The sequence below is a fragment of the Heteronotia binoei genome, chromosome 15, assembly GCF_032191835.1.
Source record: "Heteronotia binoei isolate CCM8104 ecotype False Entrance Well chromosome 15, APGP_CSIRO_Hbin_v1, whole genome shotgun sequence".
Classification (NCBI taxonomy): Eukaryota; Metazoa; Chordata; class Lepidosauria; order Squamata; family Gekkonidae; genus Heteronotia; species Heteronotia binoei.
In genome coordinates, this window is record NC_083237.1 from 6,502,194 (window position 1) to 6,527,634 (window position 25,441).

The 25,441-nt window shown below is 51.5% G+C and overlaps 2 protein-coding genes across 2 annotated transcripts in view; one reads left to right on the plus strand and one right to left on the minus strand.

Annotated features, from left to right (window-relative positions):
- LOC132583743 (dehydrogenase/reductase SDR family member 4-like) overlaps positions 1-25,441 on the plus strand; it is a 206,255-nt gene that overhangs the window by 55,652 nt on the left and 125,162 nt on the right. The gene's annotated exons all lie outside the window — the stretch shown is intronic.
- The window catches only part of CARMIL3 (capping protein regulator and myosin 1 linker 3), an 80,642-nt gene that overhangs the window by 585 nt on the left and 54,616 nt on the right, over positions 1-25,441 (minus strand). The window contains exons 29-39 of the mRNA XM_060256513.1: positions 24,432-24,560; positions 24,251-24,314; positions 22,492-22,709; positions 20,779-20,891; positions 18,222-18,537; positions 12,409-12,543; positions 12,238-12,304; positions 9,846-9,935; positions 8,757-8,899; positions 5,546-5,744; positions 1,623-1,733 (exon numbers count right to left, since the gene is read on the minus strand). Of these exons, the coding sequence (XP_060112496.1) occupies positions 1,623-1,733; positions 5,546-5,744; positions 8,757-8,899; positions 9,846-9,935; positions 12,238-12,304; positions 12,409-12,543; positions 18,222-18,537; positions 20,779-20,891; positions 22,492-22,709; positions 24,251-24,314; positions 24,432-24,560 (1,585 nt within the window). The remainder of the gene's footprint in view (positions 1-1,622; positions 1,734-5,545; positions 5,745-8,756; positions 8,900-9,845; positions 9,936-12,237; positions 12,305-12,408; positions 12,544-18,221; positions 18,538-20,778; positions 20,892-22,491; positions 22,710-24,250; positions 24,315-24,431; positions 24,561-25,441) is intronic.

A 25,441-nucleotide genomic window follows, 5' to 3' on the forward strand; every position in this document is an offset into this window, starting at 1 on the left:
TAGTCCCCTGTGCAAGCACTGAGTCGTAACTCGCCCATGGGATGACATCCCATCATGACATTTTCACGGCAGTCTTTTTATGGGGTGGTTTGCCCTTGCCTTCCTCAGTCGTCTGCATTTTAACCCCAGCAAGCTGGGGACTCGTTTCACCGACCCCGGAAGGATGCAGAGCCGGCGCGTCCATTAGGCAACATTCGGCAGCTGCCTAGGGCGCCAGCTCTTCGGGGGCGCGTCGTTTCTGCTTCCTGAGGGGTTGGAGAAATCTTCCGGCCCTTCAGCAAGCAGAAACAATGCGGGGCTTAACTTTCAGTCCCGGGAACTGCCTCCTCGTTTCTGCTTGCTGAGGGGGTTGGAGAAATCTTCCGGCCCCTCAGCAAGCAGAAAAAACGCGGGGCTTAATTTTCAGTCCCGGGAGCTGCCGCCTCGTTTCTGCGTGCTGAGGGGTTGGAGAAATCTTCCGGCCCCTCAGGAAGCAGAAACAACGCGGGGCTTAACTTTCAGTCCCGGCAGCTGCTGCCTCGTTTCTGCGTGCTGAGGGGTTGAAGAAATCTTCCGGCCCCTCAGCAAGCAGAAACAACGCGGGGCTTAACTTTCAGTCCCGGCAGCTGCTGCCTCGTTTCTGCGTGCTGAGGGGTTGAAGAAATCTTCCGGCCCCTCAGCAAGCAGAAACAACGCAGGGCTTAACTTTCAGTCCCGGGAGCTGCTGCCTTGTTTCTGCTTGCTGAGAGGTTGGAGAAATCTTCCGGCCCCTCAGGAAGCAGAAACAATGCGGGGCTTAACTTTCAGTCCCGGGAGCTGCTGCCTCGTTTCTGCGTGCTGAGGGGTTGGAGAAATCTTCCGGCCCCTCAGCAAGCAGAAAAAACGCGGGGCTTAACTTTCAGTCCCGGCAGCTGCTGCCTCGTTTCTGCGTGCTGAGGGGTTGGAGAAATCTTCCAGCCCCTCAGCAAGCAGAAACAACACGGGGTTTAACTTTCAGTCCCGGCAGCTGCTGCCTCGTTTCTGCTTGCTGAGGGGTTGGAGAAATCTTCCGGTCCCTTAGCAAACAGAAACAACGCGCCGGGCACTCGAGAGCTTCCAAGGAAGCCGCCAAAGAGTGCAGTGCAGGGGGAAAGCGGCCCACTCTCGTGTTGCCCACCACTCTCTAATCCCCCTTACCATGACATCGCTTTTAGTGACGTCATCGTGGCACGCGCTATTCACGTGTAGGAAAAAAAGGGAGCTTGGGGGGGGGGCACGGCACAGGGGTCTGCTTCTAGCGGCAGATCCCTTAGCGCCGGCCCTGGAAGGATGGAAGGCTGAGTCAACCTCGAGCCAGCTACCTGAAAACCCAGCTTCCACCGGGATCGAACTCGGGTCGTGAGCAGAGCTTAGGACTGCAGTACTGTAGCATTACCACTCTGCACCACGGGGCTCCTATTACCCCGACCCTTTCCTCTGCCTTTCGCAGGGCCGCCAGGGCCCCAGACCCTGGCTTCAGGGTTTTGTTATTCTGCAAGGGTGCCCCATCTATTAAAGAAAAGTATAAACTGGAGGCATCTGAGTGCTCCTTGTACTTTGCAACCTCCCATGCCCCTTTTAAGGTAAGGTCCACATTGTGGAAGCCCCTGGGGGAAAGGTTTCACCTCCAGAGCACGGGTGTCGGCCCCGGTCGGAATCCAGTTTGTCGCAAGACTGTGCTCGCCGCGTCCTCTTTGGTTTGAGAGGGGCTGCTTTCCTCCCCGTTTCTGGGTCCCCTGGAAGAGAAACGGGAGCCTTGTAAGCACCCCGGATCCCCCTCCCTTCCTCCTCACCTGCAGGACCTTGTCCTCCCTGTCAGGGCTGGAATTCTAGCAGGAGCTCCTTTGCATATTAGGCCCCACACCCCTGATGTAGCCAATCCTCCAAGAGCTTGGAATTCTAGCAGGGGCTCCTTTGCATATTAGGCCACACCCCCTGATGTAGCCAATCCTCCAAGAGCTTGGAATTCTAGCAAGGGCTCCTTTGCATATTAGGCCACACACCCCTGATGTAGCCAATCCTCCAAGAGTTTGGGATTCTAGCAAGGGCTCCTTTGCATATTAGGCCACACACCCCTGATGCAGCCAATCCTCCAAGAGTTTGGGATTCTAGCAAGGGCTCCTTTGCATATTAGGCCACACACCCCTGATGTAGCCAATCCTCCAAGAGCTTGGGATTCTAGCAGGGGCTCCTTTGCATATTAGGCCCCACACCCCTGATGTAGCCAATCCTCCAAGAGCTTGGAATTCTAGCAGGAGCTCCTTTGCATATTAGGCCATGCCCCCCTGAGGTAGCCAATCCTCTAAGAGCTTGGAATTCTATCAGGAGCTCCTTTGCATATTAGGCCACATACCCCTGATGTAGCCAATCCTCCATGAGCTTGGAATTCTAGCAGGGTTCCTTTGCATATTAGGCCACACCCCCTGATGTAGCCAATCCTCCAAGAGCTTGGAATTCTATCAGGAGCTCCTTTGCATATTAGGCCACAAACCCCTGATGTAGCCAGTCCTTCTGGATCTTGCAGTAGGCCCTGTACAAAGAGCCTTGTAAGCTCGTGGGGGATTTGCTATGTCAGAGGGTGTGGCCTAATATGCAAAGGAGTTCCTGCTACAAAAAAAACCCTCTGGCGACAGGCCTGCCATGGGTGCCCAAGACCCTGGCCAAGTTCAGAGCCCAAACGGGTCAAGGCAACGGTTTGATCAGCCACTCGGTACTATACAAATATGTGGGGACGTAGCGACGGCCACAGGCATAGACAGCTTTCAAAGGGGATCAGAGAGTTTGGTGAAGGAGAGGCCTATCAGTGTCTGCTAGCCAGGTGACTAAAAAGAGCCTCTAGGCAGTCCATCTCTGAAGCCTGGTACTGGGAAGCAACGTCCAAGGGAAGGCCTCGGACTCTGTGCACTGCTGTTGGACCTCCAGAGGAACTGCGTGGCCATTGGTTACTGCGCTAGGTGGACTGCCCGTCTGATCCAGAAAGGCTCTCCCAATGTTCTTAATGTTGGAAGTGTCTGGTGCCATGTCCCTGTGTCTCAGGCCACCAGAAGCAAGTGACCACAGAGATTGCAGACTAGGGTTGCCAAGTCCAATTCAAGAACTTTGGGGGTGGAGCCAAGATCAAGGCTGTGACAAGCATCATTGAACTCCAAAGGGAGTTCTGGCCATCACACCTTTTCAATGCCTTCCTTCCATAGGAAATAATGAAGGATGGGGGCACCTTCTTTGGGGGCTCCTGGAATTGGACCCCCTGGTCCAATCTTTTTGAAACTTGGGGGGTATTTTGGGGAGAGGCACTAGATGCTATACTGAAAATTTGGTGCTTCTACCCCAAAAAACAGGCCCCCCAGAGCCCCAGATACCCACAGATCAATTCTCCATGATTTTCTATGGGAATAAATCTCCATAGGGAATAACAGAATTCCCAGCAGACATTTTCCTCCCCTCCCCCCGCTTTCTGATGCCCCTGAAGCAGGGGCAGGGTCTCCAAACTGGGGGATCCTGTGCCCCCACCTGGGGATTGGCAACCCTACTGCAGACGGATAGGCAAACGCTAAGCATCTTTCTGCTTACTCGCTACTGTCAATCTCTTTTTAAAGTATAGATCAACACTCTCTAGGGAAAAGCAACTTCTCTACCCGGCACTATTATACACGTGTTTAAAGGGGTGTCAAACATGCAGCCCAGGGGCCAGATCAGGCCCCCAGAGGGCTCCTATCAGCCCCACAAGCAAGTCTGCTTCCTTCTCCCTCTCTCTTGCTTCTTTTTGCGTCTCAGCTTGCTTTGCTAGGATTTTGCAATTGCACAGAAGCTACAGAGCAAAGCCTCTATTTCCCCCATTGGCTGAGGCTCCTCTCTTGGAGAGGAAGTGAAGGAAGAAAAAGAAGATGATATTGGATTTATATCCCGCCCTCCACTCCGAAGAGTCTCACAATCACAATCTTCTTTACCTTCCTCCCCCACAACAGACACCCTGTGAGGTGGGTGGGGCTGGAGAGGGCTCTCACAGCAGCTGCCCTTTCAAGGACAACTCTGCGAGAGCTATGGCTGACCCAAGGCCATTCCAGCAGGTGCAAGTGGAGGAGTGGGGAATCAAACCCAGTTCTCCCAGAGAAGAGAGAATTCTAGCAGGGGCTCCTTTGCATATTAGGCCACACACCTCTGATGTAGCCAATCCTTCAAGAGCTTGGAATTCTAGCAGGGGATCCTTTGCATAATAGGCCACACACCCCCTGATGTAGCCAATCTTCCAAGAGATGGAATTCTAGCAGGGGCTCCTTTGCATATTAGGCCACACACCCCTGATGTAGCCAATCCTCCTGGAGCTTACAAAAAAGAGCCTCGTAAGCTCTTGGAGGATTGGCTACCTCAGGGGTGTGTGGCCTGATATACAAAGGAGCTCCTGCTAGAATTTCACCCCTGGGCCACACCCTCTGAGGTAGCCAATCCTCCCGGAGCTTATAGTAGGCCCTGTAAGAAGAGCCCTGTAAGCTCTTGGAGGATTGGCTACATCAGAGGGGTGTGCCCTAATATGCAAATGAGCTCCTGCTAGAATTCCACCCCTGGGCCACACCCCCTGAGGTAGCCAATCCTACTGGAGCTTATAGTAGGCCCTGTAAGAAGAGCCCTGTAAGCTCTTGGAGGATTGACTACATCAGAGGGGTGTGGCTTAATATGCAAAGGAGCTCCTGCTAGAATTCCACCCCTGGGCCACACACCCTGAGGTAGCCAATCCTACTGGAGCTTATAGTAGGCCCTGTAAGAAGAGCCCTGTAAGCTCTTGGAGGATTGGCTACATCAGAGGGGTGTGGCTTAATATGCAAACGAGCTCCTGCTAGAATTTCACCCCTGGGCCACACCCCCTGAGGTAGCCAATCCTACTGGAGCTTATAGTAGGTCCTGTAAGAAGAGCCCTGTAAGCTCTTGGAGGATTGGCTACATCAGAGGGGTGTGGCTTAATATGCAAACGAGCTCCTGCTAGAATTTCACCCCTGGGCCACACCCTCTGAGGTAGCCAATCCTCCTGGAGCTTATAGTAGGCCCTGTAAGAAGAGCCCTGTAAGCTCTTGGAGGATTGGCTGCATCAGAGGGGTGTGGCCTAATATGCAAAGGAGCTCCTGCTAGAATTCCACCCCTGGGCCACACCCCCTGAGGTAGCCAATCCTACTGGAGCTTATAGTAGGCCCTGTAAGAAGAGCCCTGTAAGCTCTTGGAGGATTGGCTACATCAGAGGGGTGTGGCCTGATATGCAAAGGAGCTCCTGCTAGAATTCCACCCCTGGGCCACACCCCCTGATGTAGCCAATCCTCCTGGAGCTTACAGTAGGCCCTGTAAGAAGAGCCCTGTAAGCTCTTGGAGGATTGGCTACATCAGGGGTGTGTGGCCTGATATGCAAAGGAGTTCCTGCTACAAAAAGAAAAAAGCCCTGTGGGCCTGTCTAAAAAGCACAAGCTCTATCACTGAGCCCCGGCCTGCATCTGCCGGTCCCGGGGCTTCGCTCGAGCTCCCTAGCGTGGAACCACTCCACCCTGCCTCTCCGATCTCACGTCACCTTCGTTCTCCGGCTCTTCGGGTCTGCGGCGGGGCTGGGCTATTGGGGGTGACGTACGTGTATCTTCCGGGGCAGCCCCTCCGGCTAGGCCTGCTTCCTCGTTGCTCCGGCTTCTCTCAGGCTGGCTGGGGGGTTTCCGGCCCCGGGGGAGGGCGATGGGTTTTGGAGGCCGTGGGGTAGTCGAGGGTTCCCTGAATTGCTGCAAAATGGAAGGTAAGAACTTAAGACCATAAGAGAAGCCATGTTGGATCAGGCCAAAGGCCCATCCAGTCCAACACTCTGTGTCACAGAAGAACATAAGAGAAGCCCTGCTGGATCAGGCCAATGGCCCATCCAGTCCAACACTCTGTGTCACATAAGAACATAAGAGAAGCCATGTTGGATCAGGCCAAAGGCCCATCCAGTCCAACACTCTGTGTCACATAAGAACATAAGAGAAGCCCTGTTGGATCAGGCCAATGGCCCATCCAGTCCAACACTCTGTGTCACATAAGAACATAAGAGAAGCCATGTTGGATCAGACCAAAGGCCCATCCGGTCCAACACTCTGTGTCACATAAGAACATAAGAGAAGCCCTGTTGGATCAGGCCAATGGCCCATCCAGTCCAAGACTCTGTGTCACATTAGAACATAAGAGAAGCCCTGCTGGATCAGGCCAATGGCCCATCCAGTCCAACACTCTGTGTCACATAAGAACATAAGAGAAGCCCTGCTGGATCAGGCCAATGGCCCATCCAGTCCAACACTATAAGCGTTTTCGCACTGACCTTTTACTGGCGCGACCACCCTCTTCACACCGGAGGATCTGCCTGGATTTCGCACAAGAAGCGCCGGCGCACCCAAAAGAGCCGGCTACTTCCGTCGCGAAACCCGCTCAAACGGAAACCGCCAAGAAGCAGGAAAACGTTTGAGCGGGTTTCGCGACGGAAGTAGCCGGCTCTTTTGGGTGCGCCGGCGCTTCTTGCGCGAAATCCGGGCAGATCCTCCGGTGTGAAGAGGGTGGTCGCGCCAGTAAAAGGTCAGTGCGAAAACGGCCTATGTGTCACATAAGAACATAAGAGAAGGCATGTTGGATCAGGCCAATGGCCCATCCAATCCAACACTCTGTGTCACATAAGAACATAAGAGAAGCCTGTTGGATCAGGCCAATGGCCCATCCAGTCCAACACTCTGTGTCACATAAGAACATAAGAGAAGCCATGTTGGATCAGACCAAAGGCCCATCCGGTCCAACACTCTGTGTCACATAAGAACATAAAAGATGCCATGTTGGATCAGGCCAGTGGCCAATCCAGTCCAACACTCTGTGTCACATAAGAACTTAAGAGAAGCCGTGTTGGATCAGGACAGTGGCCCATCCAGTTCAACACTCTGTGTCACACAGTGGCCAAAAAACCCCCAAGTGCCATCAGGAAGTCCACCAGTGGGGCCAGGCCACTAGAAGCCCTCCCACTGTGCCCCCCCCAAGCACCAAGAATACAGAGCATCACTGCCCCAGACATAAGACCATAAGAGAAGCCATACTGGATCAGGCCAATGGCCCATCCAGTCCAACACTCTGTGTCACACAGTGCCCAAAAAACCAGGCGCCATCAGGAGGTCCATCAGTGGGGCCAGAACACCAGAAGCCCTCCCACTGTTCCCGCCCCCCCTCCAAGCACCAAGAAGACACAGCATCAACTTACAGTAGGACCTGTCAGAAGAGCCCTGTAAGCTCTTGGAGGATTGGCTACATCAGGGAGGTGTGGACTAATACGCAAAAGAGCTCCTGCTAGAATTCCACCCCTGGGCCACACCCCCTGACGTAGCCAATCCTCTTGGAGCTTATAGTAGGCCCTGTAAGAAGAGCTCTTAGAGGATTGGCTACATCAGGGGAGTGTGGCCTAATATGCAAATACAGAGCTTCTTTTGTAGCAGGAACTCCTTTGCCTATTAGGCCATGCCCTCCTGAAGCTTACAGTAGGCCCTGTACGAAGAGCCCTGAAAGTTCGTGGAGGATTGGCTACATCAGGGGGTGTGGCCTAATATACAAAGGAGTTCCTGCTACAAAAAAAAGCCCTGCTAATATATACCATTATGGCATCGCAAAGGGCCGCAGAAACAAGTCTGTGGGTCTCAGGGAAGCCTGTTGTGGAACTCTACAGAGAAGAAAAAGAGGAAAGAAGACAAAAAAAAGGAAAGACGATGAAGAACACAAAGGAACAGAGAAGGTGGCAAAAAATGACCAAGGAGGTGAAGGGAAAAAGGAACAGAAGAAGAAGGGAGAGGACAGAGCCTTCTGTTTAAGGTAAATGTAGTCCCCTGTGCAAGCACCAGTCGTTTCCGGCACGGGTGACATCGCATCACGACATTTTTATGGCAGACTTTTTACGGTTTGCCTTTGCCTTCCCCAGTCTTTTACGCTTCCCCCCCCCCCCAGCAAGCTGGGGACTCATTTGACCGATCTCGGAAAGGGGAAGGCTGAGTCAACCTGGAGCCAGCTACCTGAATCCAGCTTCTGCCGGGATCGAACTCAGGTCATGAGCAGAGCTTAGGACTGCAGCTTTGCCACTCTGCACCGCGTGCTGTTGTTTAAGAGACCCTTAATGAATCCACCCAAGCAGAGAAGGAAAGGGCAAGCAGGCCTGATTTCTTGCAATGTAGTTTTGGACCAGAGCAGCCCCAGTGCCCGTGAAAACCCACTGCATCTCCAGGTCCGGACTCTAGGAAGAAGCATGCGGGTCTCGCCACAATACGATTTTATCCAGTTTGGTGATAACACTTCACTGCAGCCCGCTGCTTTTGTCCCCGAATCCTTCCAGCTCCCCAGCCCCACTCTGGTTCTCGTCTCACAGGGGACCAGCTTTCTCCCGAGCCAGACCGTTCTCTGGGTCTCTCCGGGTCGGTCTCGTCTACTCTGACCGGCAGCCGCTCTCCCAGATCTCAAGGGGAGACTTAATCTTTAATCATCCTTTAATCTCCCCCGTTTAAGCGTCCTTAAGCCGCGCTTTAATCTCTCCTGCCCAAATCCATGCGATTTAAAGGTGCTGCGCTTTGCCAGCAGCGTGGCCTCTGGTTCTCAACATCTTGCTCATTAGGAAAGGCCATTCGCTGCTGGGCCTCGATCCCTGAAACGGGAAAGGCCGGGGACTGAACCCGAGGCCTTCCGCATCCAAAGCCAGCGCTCTGACCGCCGAGCCGCAGCCTCGCCCACCAGGCCCACCCGCTCACCTTCACTGCTGCTGTCAGACTCTCCTTCTCCGAGCTCGATGTCGGCAAGCCCCTGCTTTCGTCGGCCCCGCTCTGCCTTCCTTCCTGGGGGGTATTTTGCTGGGACTCGTTTCCTCTGGTTTCCCGCGGGGAACTCTCTTCCGCTGCAAACGTGGGTGAGCGGAAACAGAGAAACGGGTGAAAACAGCCAAACCTCTGCAAAACCCGCACACACAAACTCACTGAGAATCATACGAGTTGGAAGGGGTCATCTAATCCGGCCTCTTGCACAATGCAAAAAATTCGCAAATACCCCCCCCCCACACACACACACACACACTCACACGACCAGTGACCCCTGCGGAAAGTCAACGCGTACGGATGGTGACTTCGCGTGCGGTCATTACCTGCCAATTGATTGAATGTATTCTTTATTTTAAACATTTATTAGAATCAGAGTTGGAAGGGGCCTTAGCCACCTTTCTACCTTGTAGGACAGGGATAGCCAAACTGTGGCTCTTTCACACATATAGCGTGACTCTCAAATCTCCCACTGTCCCATTGGCTGGCTTGGAGAAGGCATTTCTCTCTTCAAATCACTTCTCCAAGCCAAGCCAGCAGTTAAAGTGGCTTTCTTTCCACCTCTCCCTCCTCCCCATCTATTTTCCTTCCTTCCTTCCTTCCTTCCTTCCTTCCTTCCTTCCTTCCTTCCTTCCTTCCTTCCTTCCTTCCTTCCTTCCTTCCTTCCTTCCTTGTCTTGCAGCTCTCAAACATCTGACGTTCGTGTCTTGTGGCTCTCAAACGTTTGCCATTTATTCTACGTGGTTTTTACATTAAGCAAGTTTGGCCATATACGCTGTGGCTAATAGCCACTCGTGGACTTCTGTTCCATATGTTTATCCAATCCCTTCTCGAAGCTGTCCAGGCTTGTAGCCGCTGCCACCTCCTCTGGCAGTGAATCGCTTTTTGGGTGAAGAAGAAGTTTATCGGTTCTGCTCAGCAATTTCGTTGAGCATTCACGGGTCGCTCGCCCGCACCCAAGTTGGTGCCGGGTGAAAGAACCGCCAAAGGATGCTTCTCCGTGGCAGCCAGGGCCACACCCAGACTCACCGATGTCCCAGGTGGCTTCGGCCCGACGGATGGTGGCAAAACTCGGCTTGGAGCTCTGTGACGGGGGATGGGGCCTCCACCCGCCTTGCCCTGCGTGGTTTAAAAAGAAAAGAACTAGCTTTTTCACAGAGAGACCAAGGCTGCAGCAGGCAGACAGGAGGAAAGGCTTCATTGCTTATCAGACGGCAGCCATCTTGAGCTGCTGCAGGGCAGCCATATTTGACTCCAGTGGTGCCTTTGAGAGCCACAAGACTTTTGGAAGATGAGCTTTCAGGAGTCAAGTTTGGCGTCGCGGTGAAGTGCGTGGACTCTTAACTGAGAACTGGCTTTGGTTCCCCCACTCCTCCACTTGCACCTGCTGGCATGGCCTTGGGTCAGCCCCAGCTCTCACAGAACTGTCCTTGAAAGGGCAGCTTCTGTCAGAGCTCTCTCAGCCCCACCCACCTCACTGGGTGTCTGTTGTGCAGGAGGAAGGGAAAGGAGATTGTAGGCTGCTCTGGAGTCTCTGTCCTTAAAAGGGCAGCTTCCGTCAGAGCTCTCTCAGCGCCACCCACCTCACTGGGTGTCTGTTGTACAGGAGGAAGGGAAAGGAGATTGTAGGCTGCTCTGAGTCTCTGTCCTTGAAAGGGCAGCTTCTGTCAGAGCTCTCTCAGCCCCACCCACCTCACTGGGTGTCTGTTGTGCGGGAGGAAGGGAAAGGAGATTGTAGGCTGCTCTGAGTCTCTGTCCTTGAAAGGGCAGCTTCTGTCAGAGCTCTCTCAGCGCCACCCACCTCACTGGGTGTCTGTTGTACGAGAGGAAGGGAAAGGAGATTGTAGGCTGCTCTGAGTCTCTGTCCTTGAAAGGGCAGCTTCTGTCAGAGCTCTCTCAGCGCCACCCACCTCACTGGGTGTCTGTTGTACAGGAGGAAGGGAAAGGAGATTGTAGGCTGCTCTGAGTCTCTGTCCTTGAAAGGGCAGCTTCTGTCAGAGCTCTCTCAGCCCCACCCACCTCACTGGGTGTCTGTTGTGCGGGAGGAAGGGAAAGGAGATTGTAGGCTGCTCTGAGTCTCTGTCCTTGAAAGGGCAGCTTCTGTCAGAGCTCTCTCAGCCCCACCCACCTCACTGGGTGTCTGCTGTGCGGGAGGAAGGGAATGGAGATTTCGAGCCGTTCTGAGACTGATTCAGAGAGAAGGGTGGGGTATAAATCTGCGGTCGTCTTCTTCAAAGTTGCCTTCATCAGAGCTGACAACGGAAAATTTGGTTCTTGCAAGTTCATACCCAGAAGTTCATATCCTGGAAGTCTTGTTGATCTCTAAGGCACTACCAGTTCATTAATTCTGTCCCCTGACAGAGGAGCAGGAGAAAAGGTCAAGGGTGCAAAGTTTTCAAGTTGTCCAAGATGACCCCTTGGGGTTCAGACCTTGAACACAGCAAAAACCAACTCACGTCATTCAAAAAAGTTCACATTTGGCACTTTATCGTAATTCTTACAGTGATGATTACATTTAAATGTTAACTGTACAAGTCTTCCTTTCTTTTTTCTCTTATTCTGACAACAATGTGCTTTGTCCTAGTTCACTCTGCATGCCATTAACGGTTTGACTGATCGATTATGTTTGCGGTATTTTTAGTTATGAGTGGTGTTGGGGATGTTTGGCAGGGGAGAAGGGAGAAACTGTAAAATACTGAATTTGACAAGTCAGACGCTTAATATAATTTAACAATTTTTAGGAGAAGGATATTAGAAACCAAGGGCCATGACACCGGCAACGTTCAGCACGTTTAAATACCACTGATTTCGACAGGAGAGATTAAAACATCTTTAAATCGGCTTAAACTGGGGAGATTACAGCAAGATTAAAGGTTAAGTCTCCATGAACCTGATCGGAATTTGGCTGGCGTGAGTCTCCCGATTTTAATTGGATGCTGAAAATTCAGTATTAAATTTGCAAAAATCTGAATTTTTAAAATGGCGGTGCTCGGTAGGCAGTAAAAATACGTGTTCCGTTCCATTCCGGGACTGACAGACCAAATAGAAGAAGAAGAAGAAGACTGCAGATTTATACTTCACCCTTCTTCCTGAATCAGAGATTCTGAGCAGTTTACAATCTCTTTTATCTTCTCCGCCTACAGCAGACACCCTGTGAAGGAGGTGGGGCTGAGGGAGCTCTGACAGAAACTGCCCTTTCAAGGACAACTCCTGCAAGAGCTATGGCTGAACCAAGGCCATTCCAGCAGCTATAAGTGGAGGAGAGGGGAATCAAACTCAGTTCTCCCAGATAAGAGTCTGTGCACTTATCCACTACACCAAACTGGCTTTCCAGAAACCACACTGAAGAGATTAGGGTGTGTTTAGGAGAGCTGGGAAAGAAAGCAAGACTCATGCCAAGGTCTGAGGGGGGCGCTATAACCTGAGTCATCCGAGGACCTTCTTCTGTGCCGGTCCCGTATACTCCCTCCTCGTTCCAATTCCACGCTCTGGAAGAAGCCAACAAAAGCACATGAATCCACGATGTTGAAAGGGGAAGCCGCCGCCCACTTCGCCTCCCAGAGCCACGCCTCCCGCCGTGGCCACCAATTACCTCCAGCTTGGCATCCAGGCTCCACCCCTTTGCACGCCCCATTCCCGGCAACGCCACACCTTGGACCCGGGAAGGCTGCAAGAGCTCTGCCCCTCTGGAATCTGCCTCTGTCCGATCTGCGTCAGGATTGGAACCCTAGATCAGTGGGGGTGAGAAATATAATTTAATTTTTTTTTTATATCCCGCCCTATCCTGCAAGTACGTCCGGGGTGGGTTACAGCAGTAAAAAGAAATATCAGAATGAAAACATAAAAACATTTCAATAAATCAGAGCAGCATATTCAGAAGAGACAGATGCTATTTCAGACATAAGTGGCAAACATATAACAGCATGTACAGGGAGGAGCGGTGGCTCAGTGGTAGAGCATCAGCTTGGGATGCAGAAGGTCCCAGGTTCAATCCCCGGCATCTCCAACTAAAAAGGGTCCAGGCAAAGAGGCGTGGAAAACCTCAGCTTGATACTCTGGAGAGCCACTGCTGGTCAGGGGAGGGACGGTGGCTCAGAGGCAGAGCATCTGCTTGGGAAGCAGCAGGTCCCAGGTTCAATCCCCGGCATCTCCAACTAAAAAGGGTCCAGGCAAATAGGCGTGAAAAACCTTAGCTTGAGACCCTGGAGAGCCACTGCTGGTCAGGGGAGGGACGGTGGCTCAGAGGCAGAGCATCTGCTTGGGAAGCAGGAGGTCCCAGGTTCAATCCCCGGCATCTCCAACTAAAAAGGGTCCAGGCAAAGAGGCGTGAAAAACCTCAGCTTGAGACCCTGGAGAGCCACTGCTGGTCAGGGGAGGGACGGTGGCTCAGAGGCAGAGCATCTGCTTGGGAAGCAGAAGGTCCCAGGTTCAATCCCCGGCATCTCCAACTAAAAAGGGTCCAGGCAAGTAGGCATGAGAAACCTCAGCTGGAGATCCTGGAGAGCCGATTAGACTGAGTAGAGTCTGAGTAGACAATACTGACTTTGATGGACGCAGGGGGTCTGATTCAGTAGAAGGCAGGTTCATATATGTTTATTTGAACCTGGCTTTATGGGAGGGGTGGTGGCTGAGTGGTAGAGCATCTGCTTGGTAAGCAGAAGGCCCCAGGTTCAATCCCCGGCATCTCCAACAAAAAAGGGTCCAGGCAAGTAGGGGTGGAAAACCTCAGCTTGAGACTCTGGAGAGCTACTGCTGGTCAGGGGAGGGACGGTGGCTCAGTGGTAGAGCATCGACTTCGTAAGCAGAAAGTCCCAGGTTCAATCCCTGCCATCTCCAACCAAAAACGGTCCAGGCAAATAGGAGTGAAAAACCTCAGCTTTTGAGACCCTGGAGTGCTGCTGCCAGCCTGAGAGGACAAGACTGACTGCTTGGGAAGCAGCAGGTCCCAGGTTCAATCCCCGGCATCTCCAACTAAAAAGGGTCCAGGCAAATAGGCGTGAAAAACCTTAGCTTGAGACCCTGGAGAGCCACTGCTGGTCAGGGGAGGGACGGTGGCTCAGAGGCAGAGCATCTGCTTGGGAAGCAGGAGGTCCCAGGTTCAATCCCCGGCATCTCCAACTAAAAAGGGTCCAGGCAAAGAGGCGTGAAAAACCTCAGCTTGAGACCCTGGAGAGCCACTGCTGGTCAGGGGAGGGACGGTGGCTCAGAGGCAGAGCATCTGCTTGGGAAGCAGAAGGTCCCAGGTTCAATCCCCGGCATCTCCAACTAAAAAGGGTCCAGGCAAGTAGGCATGAGAAACCTCAGCTGGAGATCCTGGAGAGCCGATTAGACTGAGTAGAGTCTGAGTAGACAATACTGACTTTGATGGACGCAGGGGGTCTGATTCAGTAGAAGGCAGGTTCATATATGTTTATTTGAACCTGGCTTTATGGGAGGGGTGGTGGCTGAGTGGTAGAGCATCTGCTTGGTAAGCAGAAGGCCCCAGGTTCAATCCCCGGCATCTCCAACAAAAAAGGGTCCAGGCAAGTAGGGGTGGAAAACCTCAGCTTGAGACTCTGGAGAGCTACTGCTGGTCAGGGGAGGGACGGTGGCTCAGTGGTAGAGCATCGACTTCGTAAGCAGAAAGTCCCAGGTTCAATCCCTGCCATCTCCAACCAAAAACGGTCCAGGCAAATAGGAGTGAAAAACCTCAGCTTTTGAGACCCTGGAGTGCTGCTGCCAGCCTGAGAGGACAAGACTGACTTTGATGGACCCAGGGTCTCATTCAGTAGAAGGCAGCTTCATATGTTCAATGGCTGTCAACTCTATACAAGCCCCAGGAGTGTAAAATGGTGTGGGGGAAGTGCTGATGTCCAAAGGGACACCCACCAGATCAGTTAAAAGTCTGGTGGAAGAGCTTTGTGGAACTTTGACAAGTCCTGCAGGGCTCGAATCTCCAGGGGGAGCTCATTCCACCAGGTAGGGGCCCAGACCGAAAAGGCCCTGGCCCTTTTGGAAGCCAGTTGGGCATCCTAAGGCCCAGGTACTGCAAGAAGACGTTGTGTAGCAGACCTCAGAACCCGGGGCAGGGGGCTCATGTGGGGAGAGGCGTCCTGTAGATATGCAGGCCCCTGGCTGTAAAGGGCCTTAAAGGTGAGAACCACGGCTTTCTTTTAAGCAGAAGCGCACAGGAACGCAGTTCCGGCTAGCTTGGCGGTCAAGGGGTGGGGCCTAATATACAAATGAGTTCCGGATGGACTTTTCCCACCCAAAAGCCCTGCGTGAAACAATAGTGACATGAGGGGGTGTGGCCTAATATACAAATGAGTTCCGGATGGACGTTTCCTACCCAAAAGCCCTGCGTGATACAATAGTGACATGAGGGGGTGTGGCCTAATATACAAATGAGTTCCGGATGGACGTTTCCTACCCAAAAGCCCTGCATGATACAATAGTGACATGAGGGGGTGTGGCCTAATATACAAATGAGTTCCAGATGGACTTTTCCTACCCAAAAGCCCTGCGTGATACAATAGTGACACGAGGGTGTGTGGCCTAATATACAAATGAGTTCCGGATGGACTTTCCCTACCCAAAAGCCCTGCGTGATACAATAGTGACACGAGGGTGTGTGGCCTAATATACAAATGAGTTCCGGATGGACTTTTTCTACCCAAAAGCCCTGCGTGATACAATAGTGACATGAGGGTGTGTGGCCTAATATACAAATGAGTTCCGGATGGATTTTTTCTACCCAAAAGCCCTGCGTGATACAATAGTGACATGAGGGTGTGTGGCCTAATATACAAATGAGTTCCGGATGGACTTTTTCTACCCAAAAGCCCTGCGTGATACAATAGTGACATGAGGGTGTGTGGCCTAATATACAAATGAGTTCCGGATGGACTTTTTCTACCCAAAAGCCCTGCGTGATACAATAGTGACATGAGGGTGTGTGGCCTAATATACAAATGAGTTCCGGATGGATTTTTTCTACCCAAAAGCCCTGCGTGATACAATAGTGACATGAGGGTGTGTGGCCTAATATACAAATGAGTTCCGGATGGACTTTTTCTACCCAAAAGCCCTGCATGATACAATAGTGACATGAGGGTGTGTGGCCTAATATACAAATGAGTTCCGGATGGACTTTTTCTACCCAAAAGCCCTGCGTGATACAATAGTGACATGAGGGTGTGTGGCCTAATATACAAATGAGTTCCGGATGGATTTTTTCTACCCAAAAGCCCTGCGTGATACAATAGTGACATGAGGGGGTGGGGCCTAATATACAAATGAGTTCCGGATGGACTTTTTCTACCCAAAAGCCCTGCGTGATACAATAGTGACATGAGGGTGTGTGGCCTAATATACAAATGAGTTCCGGATGGGCTTTTTCTACCCAAAAGCCCTGCGTGATACAATAGTATCATGCAGCATCTGGATCGGGGTGGCTCGGCAGTGCTGATGTTGTTGGACCTATCGGCGGCGTTCGATACGGTCGACCATCGGTTACTGACTTGCCGCCTCGCCGACGCGCGGATTCAGGGGCTGGCCTTGCACTGGCTTTCCTCTTTCCTTGAAGGTCGGGGACAAAGGGTCGCGATTGGGGGGGAACTATCCCGGAGGCGCACACTTAACTGTGGAGTGCCCCAGGGAGCGGTTCTTTCCCCGATGTTATTTAACATCTATATGCAACCTCTTGCCCAGATTGCCCGAAGGTATGGGCTGGGGTGTCACCAGTATGCTGATGACACCCAGCTCTATCTACTTATGGACGGCCAACCTGTCTGCGCCCCAGGAAACCTAGACCGGGCACTAAAGGCCGTGGCTGAGTGGCTCAGACTGAGTGGACTGAGGCTGAATCCTGCGAAGACAGAGGTCCTTTGTTTGGGCCGTCGAGGACCGGGGGGGGGGGGGGAATCCCCCTGCCAGCTTTTGACGGTGCGCCGCTGATGGCGGCGGACAGGGTCAAGAGCCTGGGGGTGCTACTAGAGCCGTCCCTAAAGGTGGAGGCTCAGATAGCAACCACTGCCAAGTCCGCGTTTTTTCATCTTAGACGGGCAAGGCAGTTGGCCCCCTTCCTGGACCGCGACAACCTAGCAACAGTGATCCACGCTACGGTCACCTCGAGGTTGGATTACTGCAATGCCCTCTACATGGGGCTGCCCCTGTGCCGGACCCGGAAATTGCAGCTGGTGCAGAATGCCGTGGCCCGGCTGTTATTGGGCCTCCCAAGGTGGGGGCACATTCGGCCGGGTCTTCGGGCTTTGCACTGGCTTCCAATAACATACCGAGTCCGGTACAAGGTGCTGGTCATTACCTTTAAAGCCCTATATGGCCTGGGACCTGCCTACCTGAAGGACCGTCTCTCCCCACATGTTCCCCAGAGAGTACTGAGGTCTGGGACTCAAAACCTTCTCACCATCCCCGGGCCTAAGGAAGTCCGTCTCAAGACAACCAGAGACAGGGCCTTTTCTACAATGGCCCCTACATGGTGGAACCAGCTACCGGAAGAGGTGAGGGCCCTGCGGGATCTTACTCAGTTCCGCAGGGCCTGTAAGACAACCCGGTTAGCCTACGCCTGACTGGATAAATGTAGCTTATTAGACTTCTGTGAATTATACTGTATAGTTTTAATGTCAAGATTTTAAGGTTTTTAGGTTTTTTAAATGCTTTGACTTTTGAATGTAATAACCCTGCACTTTGTTTATTGTTTTATCGTTTGCTGTGAGCCGCCCTGAGCCATTTTATGGGAAGGGCCGGATACAAGTTACAGAATAAATAAATAAATATATAGTGACGTGAGGGGTGTGGCCTAATATACAAATGAGTTCCGGATGGACTTTCTCTACCCAAAAGCCCTGCGTGAAACAATAGTGACATGAGGAGGGTGAGGCCTAAAATACGAATGAGTTCCGGATGGACTTTTCCTACCCAAAAGGCCTGCGTGAAACAATAGTGACATGAGGGGGGTGAGGCCTAAAATACGAATGAGTTCCGGATGGACTTTTTCTACCCAAAAGGCCTGCGTGAAACAATAGTGACATGAGGGGGGTGAGGCCTAAAATACAAATGAGTTCCGGATGGACTTTCTCTACCCAAAAGCCCTGCGTGATACAATAGTGACATGAGGGGGTGTGGCCTAATATACAAATGAGTTCCGGATGGACTTTTTCTACTCAAAACCCTGCGTGAAACAACAGTGACATGAGGGGGTGGGGCCTAATATACAAATGAGTTCCGGATGGACTTTTTCTACCCAAAGGCCCTGCGTGAAACAATAGTGACATGAGGGGGTGTGGCTTAATATACAAATGAGTTCCCGCGGGCTTCGTTTTACAAAAAGAGCCCTGGTGGGAACTTTTAAGGGGGGCCTCCTTCGAGCGCTTCTCTTCCTGTTTCCTGCCCCAAAGCAATCCTTACCTGTCTCACTCTGCTCGGCAGAGCCTTCACCCCACTTCCTGGGGCTGTGGGCCCCATTCCCGGGAGAACCCCTGCCATTCCAAGGGGGTTCTGCCCCAGCTTCCTTTCTTCCTCCGAGCGAGGCAGGGGCTTTGGCTCGTCCCCACCCATGGGTGGCGGCGGAGGACTCGGGGGCAGATCGTCAGGGTCCCGGTCTCCCTTGATGCTGCGGTGCCTCCGGAAATGAAAGAGACCCCTCCTCCTCTTCTTTTGCAGAGGCGGAAGGGGGTCAGAAGGTCCTGGTCTCACTCCGCAACTCTTGGGCGTCCAGGGATAGCTATAGGGGGAGAAGGAGAAAAGGGCAACTAGAATGATTCAAGGTTTAGAAAACTCTCCCTTTGAAGAAAGGTTAAAGCATTTGGGGCTCTTCAGCCCCGAGAAAGGTTGACTGCGGTGTGACATGAGAGAGATTTACATGATTATGCATGGGATAGAGAAGGTAGAGAAAGAAGTCCTTTTCTCCCTTTCTCACAATACAAGAACTCATGGACACTCCATGAAATTGCTGGGGAGTCAGGTTAGAATTGATAAAAGGAAGTACTTCACCCAAAGGGTGATTAACACATGGAATTCACTGACACAGAAGGTGGTGGCAGCTACAAGCACGAACGGCTTCAAGAGGGGACTGGATAAGCATATGGAGCAGAGGTCCATCAGTAGCTCTTATCCACAGGGTATTGTTGGAACTCTCTGTCTGGGGCAGTGATGTCCTGTATTCTTGGTGCTTGTGGGGGGTGACAGTGGGAGGGCTTTAGTATCCTGGCCCCACTGATGGACCTCCTGATGGCACCTGGGTTTTTTGGCCACTGTGTGCCACAGAGTGTTGGACTGGATGGGCCATTGGCCTGATCCAACAGGGCTTCTCTTATGTTGTTATGTGACCCAGAGTGTTGGACTGGATGGGCCACTGGCCTGATCTAACAGGGCTTCTCTTATGTGACCCAGAGTGTTGGACTGGATGGGCCACTGGCCTGAGCCAACATGGCTTCTCTTATGTTCTTAAGAGATGTAGCCATCAAGCACAGCACATATGAGGTTCTTGGACGAACAGGACCAACAGGAGGTAGGTTACAAAGGCCACTTCTGGGTAGCTCTAGGCATCGTCAGGAATTCTATGGTCCCCACTTCCTGTAAGTAACCAAGGCTTTGTTTTTCTTTTTAATTTTTCTCCTGGGATGCTGCCCCACCTCACCCACAACCATCCTGCCGGTTGCAAGGCACCGCCTGACAACCCTAGACCTGGAGACCTCCCAGAATTACGACTGATATTGAGACTACAGCAGGGGTGTCAGACATGTGGCCCAGGGGCCTGAGGGCTCCTATCAGGCCCTTGAGCAAATCTGCTCCCCTCTCCTTCTCTCTTGCTTCCTTCTGCATCAGGCTTGCTCAATCGCACATGAGCTACAGAGCAAAACCCTCTGTTTTCTCCAATGGCTGAAGGATGGAAGCAGGGAAGGGAGAGCTTGTTTTGCCAGGCTCTCTCAATCACACAGCAGAGCTACTGAGCCAAACCTCTCTTCCTTCTATTGGCTGAGGTTCCTCCCCTCCTCGTCCTCTGGGGACGGAGGGAAAGAGTCAGAGCTTCCTTTACCCAGTTCCTTCAATCCCACAAGAGAAATATAAAGAAAGCACCAGAAAAGGAAGGAAGGAAGGAAGGAAGGAAGGAAGGAAGGAAGGAAGGAAGAGAGAGGAAGAAAGAAAGAAGAAAGAAAGAAAGAAAGAAAGAAAGAAAGAAGAAAGAAAGAAAGAAAGAAAGAAAGAAAGAAAGGAAGAGAAGGAAGGAAGGAAGGAAGGAAGAAGGAAGGAAGGAAGGAAGGAAAGAAAGAAAGAAAGAAAGAAAGAAAGAAAGAAAGAAAGAAAGAAAGAAAGAAAGAAAGAAAGAAAGAAAGAAAGAAAGAAAGAAAGAAAGAAAGAAAGAAAGAAGAAGAGGATTTATATCCCACCCTCCACTCCGAATCTCAGAGTCTCAGAGCAGCTCAGCATCTCCTTTATCTTCTTCCCCCACAACAGACACCTTGTGAGGTGGGTGGGACTGAGAGGACTTTCACAGCAGCTGCCCTTTTCAAGGACAACCTTGAGCTACGGCTGACCCAAGGCCATTACAGCTGCTGAATGTGGAAGGGTGGAGAGTCAAACCTGGTTCTCCCAGATAAGAGTCCGCACACTTAACCACTACACCAAACTGGAAAGCACTTCTGTGTCCTTTATAAAGTTTGTATCTCTGCTTCCCGGCATTAAATTTTATGACACACGGCCCAGCCCAACAATATCTCATGTCAAATCCGGCCCTCATAACAGATGAGTTTGACAGCCTTGGCAGGGATCATTCCCGCTCAAGACTATGGCAGCTTCAAAGGGTAAACTCTACGGCAACAAATCCTTGCTCAGTTTCCTCCTCCCCAAACTCCGTGCTTCCTAGGCCACACCCTGAAACCTCCAGGATTTTCCCAACACATCCCTAGGGGGCGTACAAGCAGTTTAAGGTATCTGGAGATTCTGTGCAATCATCTCAACTCACTTGGCGTTGTCGGCAAGCACCCTTCTGTTAAAAAATTCCTCCAGCCCTTCATCCAGCCGGGGCACTGACCCATTCTCTTGCTCCCAGGACTCGATAGATGCCAGTATTCGGTTCTGAAAGGGAAAGAGAGGCCAGCCTATTAACCTTCCCCACATATTTCACGTAACATCTCTTTTTCTGACGCCCTAAAGGAGTATAGGTGATGCCCCACAACGCGTGGATAAGAAGAAAGCCTTGTTGACTTGATCGTCTCTGGTAATGCTGCACGTCTGTCCGGATGCAGGCTAAACAGGAAGCACCCTCCCACAAATAGGCGGGACTTCCCATTTTCAGAAAGGAGAACTCATTTTAGTTTGGGAGGATTTGGGGGAAGCGGAACTAAAAGGAAAAGAAAAACGATGCCAAGGAGCAAATGAAAGATACAAAGTAAGATTAAATGGAGGAATGTTGAAACGTGTACGACTAAAAAAGAAAAAAGCCAGAATAAAACTAACAGAAGGTGGGTGATACGGAGAATGGGTGAGCAAAGGAGGAAATGAATTGAGAAATATGGAAGAGAAGAAGGAGGTCAAAGACCATGAAAGAAGAAATAAGAGACAGCAGAGCTGGATTTTTTATCTCGGTTGATAGCTGAGAAATCTAAAGAAGAAGCAAGAGAAAAATTGGATGAAATTGTATGCTTGGTTGGACACTCCGGACTCTTAAGATTCTCTGGCATGATCTGATTTTTTTCTTTTTCTCCTGTGCTTTAGTTTATAACATTTATCTTTATTAGAGTTATCAAACTTATGTTGATCGAAATTGGTAAACTTTTAGAAAATAACTCAAGATTTACATTATAAAACTCTAAAAATGGAATATATACAGCTTAGATAAAAATAAGAGACACTTACATTAAGAAAACATAGTAGAACTATCCTTTTGTTTTTTGAAAGTATTTTATATAAAACAAGACCAGAATGTATTGTGCTTTTATTCCCCCTTTTCCCCTGATCCCAATTTTCTAAACTTTTCTGAAACTAATAAAAACTTTTGAAAATTGAGAAGAAATGAGAGTTTTTGTATATTTTCTAGATTTATGTTTTGTTGGTCTCGAAGGTTTTACTGGACTCAATTTGAGTCGTTTTCCTGCAGACTGACATGGCTACCTTCTGAAATTACCTTCACATTTCTTAAAGTTCTTAATTTCTCGTAGACTTTAAAAAAAAAAAAACCCACAAGGTACGTTAAATGCCTGAAGGATCCTGGAAGAAAAAGGTCAGGCTTGCATGCAAACTGGTAGACATGTAAAAGATTGCAAACGGACGGAGCAACGAACGAATGAAAAGCTCAACTGGCAAACAGGAAGTCCTGCCTGATTGGGAGAAGCACCTCCTGTGCGGCTGCATGAGAAAAGAGAACTGAACCATAAATCAAGCAGGAGAATGGGAGAAAAGGGGCAGAGATGAGCAAGGCAAAAAGAACTTACACGCCCAGGGAAATGCTGATGGACACTTTAGGGTCTGTCAGCGATTTTCCTCCAGGCCAGCTTGGCCAGGGATCCCGGAGGTATTTGCCATCATCTAGGCATGGAACAGGGGTCACTGGGGATGTATGCGTGTGAGGGGAGGTATTTGTGAATGTCCTGCGTTGTGCAGGGGGTTGGACTAGATGACCCTGGAGGTGCCTTCCAACTCTAGGATTCTATGATTCTAACTTGTTGGCGGTACTCACGTTGGCACGGAAGCTGTTGTGCGGAGCGGTGCGAGGGGGTCGAGGCCTGTTACGGGTGTGGTGCTCCAGCCGGATGCCCTCAGTTGGCAAGTCGGAGAGCGCTTCGAAAGACGTGCTGCAGGACCGGGAGGAGTACTGGCTCCCGCTGGCCAAGGAGATCCAGCCCAGAGGGGAGTCCATACTGGGAACGATCAATTCCCCATCCTGTTCTGAGCCACCTACAAGAGGAATCAAGTCTGTAGCAGGGGTTAAGGGACAGGCAAGCCTGGCAGGAAGGCAGGATGGGTGGGTGGGTGGGTGGCTGGCTGGCTGGCTGGCTGGATGGGTGGGTGGGTGGGTGTGTAGATGGGTGGGTGGGTGGATGGATGGATGGATGGATGGATGCATGCATGGAAGGATGGATGCATGGAAGGATGGATGCATGGAAGGATGGATGCATGGATGGGCGGATGAATGGAAAGATGGATGCATGGAAGGATGATGGATGGATGGAAAGATGGATGGATGCATGGAAGGATGGGCGGATGGATGATGGTTGGATGGAAAGATGGATGGATGCATGGAAGGATGGATGCATGGAAAGATGGATGGATGGATGGATGGGCATGTGTGGATGGATGGATGGGCGGATGGATGGATGGGCGGATGGATGGATGGGCGGATGGATACGTGGTTGGATGGGCAGATGGATGGATGGAAGGATGGAGAGAAGTTCTGTGTGGGAAGAGAAGATTAGGTGGATGACTAAATGGTGTGTCTTGGGAAGCACATCCACGGAGATGGAGAAGACTGTTCATGGTATTGCACTTGCCAATAGATGGATCCAGGCCTTTTTTTGTAGCAGGAACTCCTTTGCATATTAGGCCACATACCTCTGATGTAGCCAGTCCTCCTGGAGCTTACACTAGGCCCTGTAAGAAGAGACCCATAAGGTCTTGGAGCATTGGCTATACTTAGGGCTCCCCACCTGGGAGGGCCCCAACCCACCGGCAGGGAGCAGGCTGCCGGGTGGATCCCTGCCCCCAAAGAGCCCCGTGAGTGCGCACTGTCCCCAGGGCAATGATGTCACCTGGGAGTGATGCCATTGTGCCAGAGATGTTGTGCATGGACACTCTACGATTCACGCAAAAAACTCTATGGTACCATAGAATTTTACTGTGAGTCTGAGAGCATTTCTGGTGTGACACTCTAGGAATCGCGGTAAAACTCTATGGTACCATAGAGTGTTTAGCATGAGTCCTAAAGCGTACCCGATGCAATGACATCACTTCCAGATGACGTCATTGTGAAGCGCTCACGATGGGGTTAGTATTTGTGGGTTTCCTGCATTGTGCAGGGGGTTGGACTAGATGACCCAGGGGGTCCCTTCCAACTCTATGATTCTAAGAACAAGTCCCCTGCCACAGCGGTGGCGGGACTTGGCAACCCTAGCTACATTAGGGGGGGGGTGTAGCCTAATATGCAAAGGAGTTCCTGCTACAAAAAGAGCCCTGGATGGATCAGAGCATAGAAACAGACAATTATGGAGTTAGATACTGCAAAACCCCATGGGTGTGGGTCTAGAAATGGGGCAAAGCAGGAAGCTGAGGATCCCTCCCACGGTGTCACATCCACCCCTGCAATGCTCCTGTGCTCCAGGAGATCTTTCAGGTTGCTTGTAGCAGTTGCGCCAGCTCATTTATGAATGGATCGACTTTGCACACAGGAAGATGGAGAGCAGGTGGGAAACCAGTCTGGAAAGACCGGGTCACAGACTCACTGATGAAGGCAGAAGCAGGCCGGATCCTCCGGCAGTTCTTTTGTCTCTTGATGGCCATGGTGTCCTGCGGGAATGAGAGAAAGAGAGGTCAGGTAACCCCTCCGATACCTGGGAACACCAGTCCGTTGGATCTCCCCGGAACGTATTCTGCACATCTGTAGGCCGGCCTGCAAGTACTTACAATGCTGGAGCCCAGTTCATCGTCGGTGGTCTCCTCGTGGTCGCGGAGACGGGGCTTCCCCAGGTGCTCTGGGAAGGCGGCGTTCTCCTGACCCCCAGAAAGCCGCCGGAGGTGGATGATGTGCTGGGCCTGTAATTGGGGGAGGAGAGGAGGCATCACAGATGGAGGCAGAAGAGAGGCGGCTTCACAAAACGTTGGGAGTATGGTCACTGGCGGGGACAGGTCCAAGAATACGGCGGTAAGAAGCAAGCCAGCAAGCCAGGGGATCAGTGCCTTAGCAGGGATGTCAAACTTGCATCCCAGGGGCCGAAGCAGGCCCCCAGAGGGCTACTATCAGGCCCGCGAGCAACTCGCTGCCATCTGCTTCCTTCTCCCTCTCTTGCTTCCTTCTGCATCACCGCTTGCTTTTTCAGGCTTGCTCAATCACACAAGAGCTACAGAGAAGAAGAAGATGATGATGATACTGGATTTATATCCCACCCTCCACTCCAAAACTCAGAGTGGCTCACAATCTCCTTTATCTTCCTCCCCGACAACAGACACCCCGTGAGGTGGGTGGGGCTGAGAGGACTCTCACAGCAGCTGCCCCTTCAAGGACAGCTCTGCAAGAGCTATGGCTGACCTAAGGCCATTCCAGCAGCTGCAAGTGGAGGAGTGGGGAATCAAACCCGGTTCTCCCAGATAAGAGTCTGTGCACTTAACCACTTGGCAAGAGCTATGGCTGACTCAAGGCCATTCCAGCAGCCACAAGTGGAGGAGTGGGGAATCAAACCCGGTTCTCCCAGATAAGGTCTGTGCACTTAACCACTTAGCAAGAGCTATGGCTGACCCAAGGCCATTCCAGCAGCTGCAAGTGGAGGAGGGCGGAATCAAACCCGGTTCTCCCAGATAAGAGTCCGCACACTTCACCACGACACCAAACTGGCTTTTCTTTCAGTGCAGGAAACTCACAAATACCTCCCCCTAAATTCACAGGAGACAGAAGAGGGGATGCGCTCATAGCAAGACTA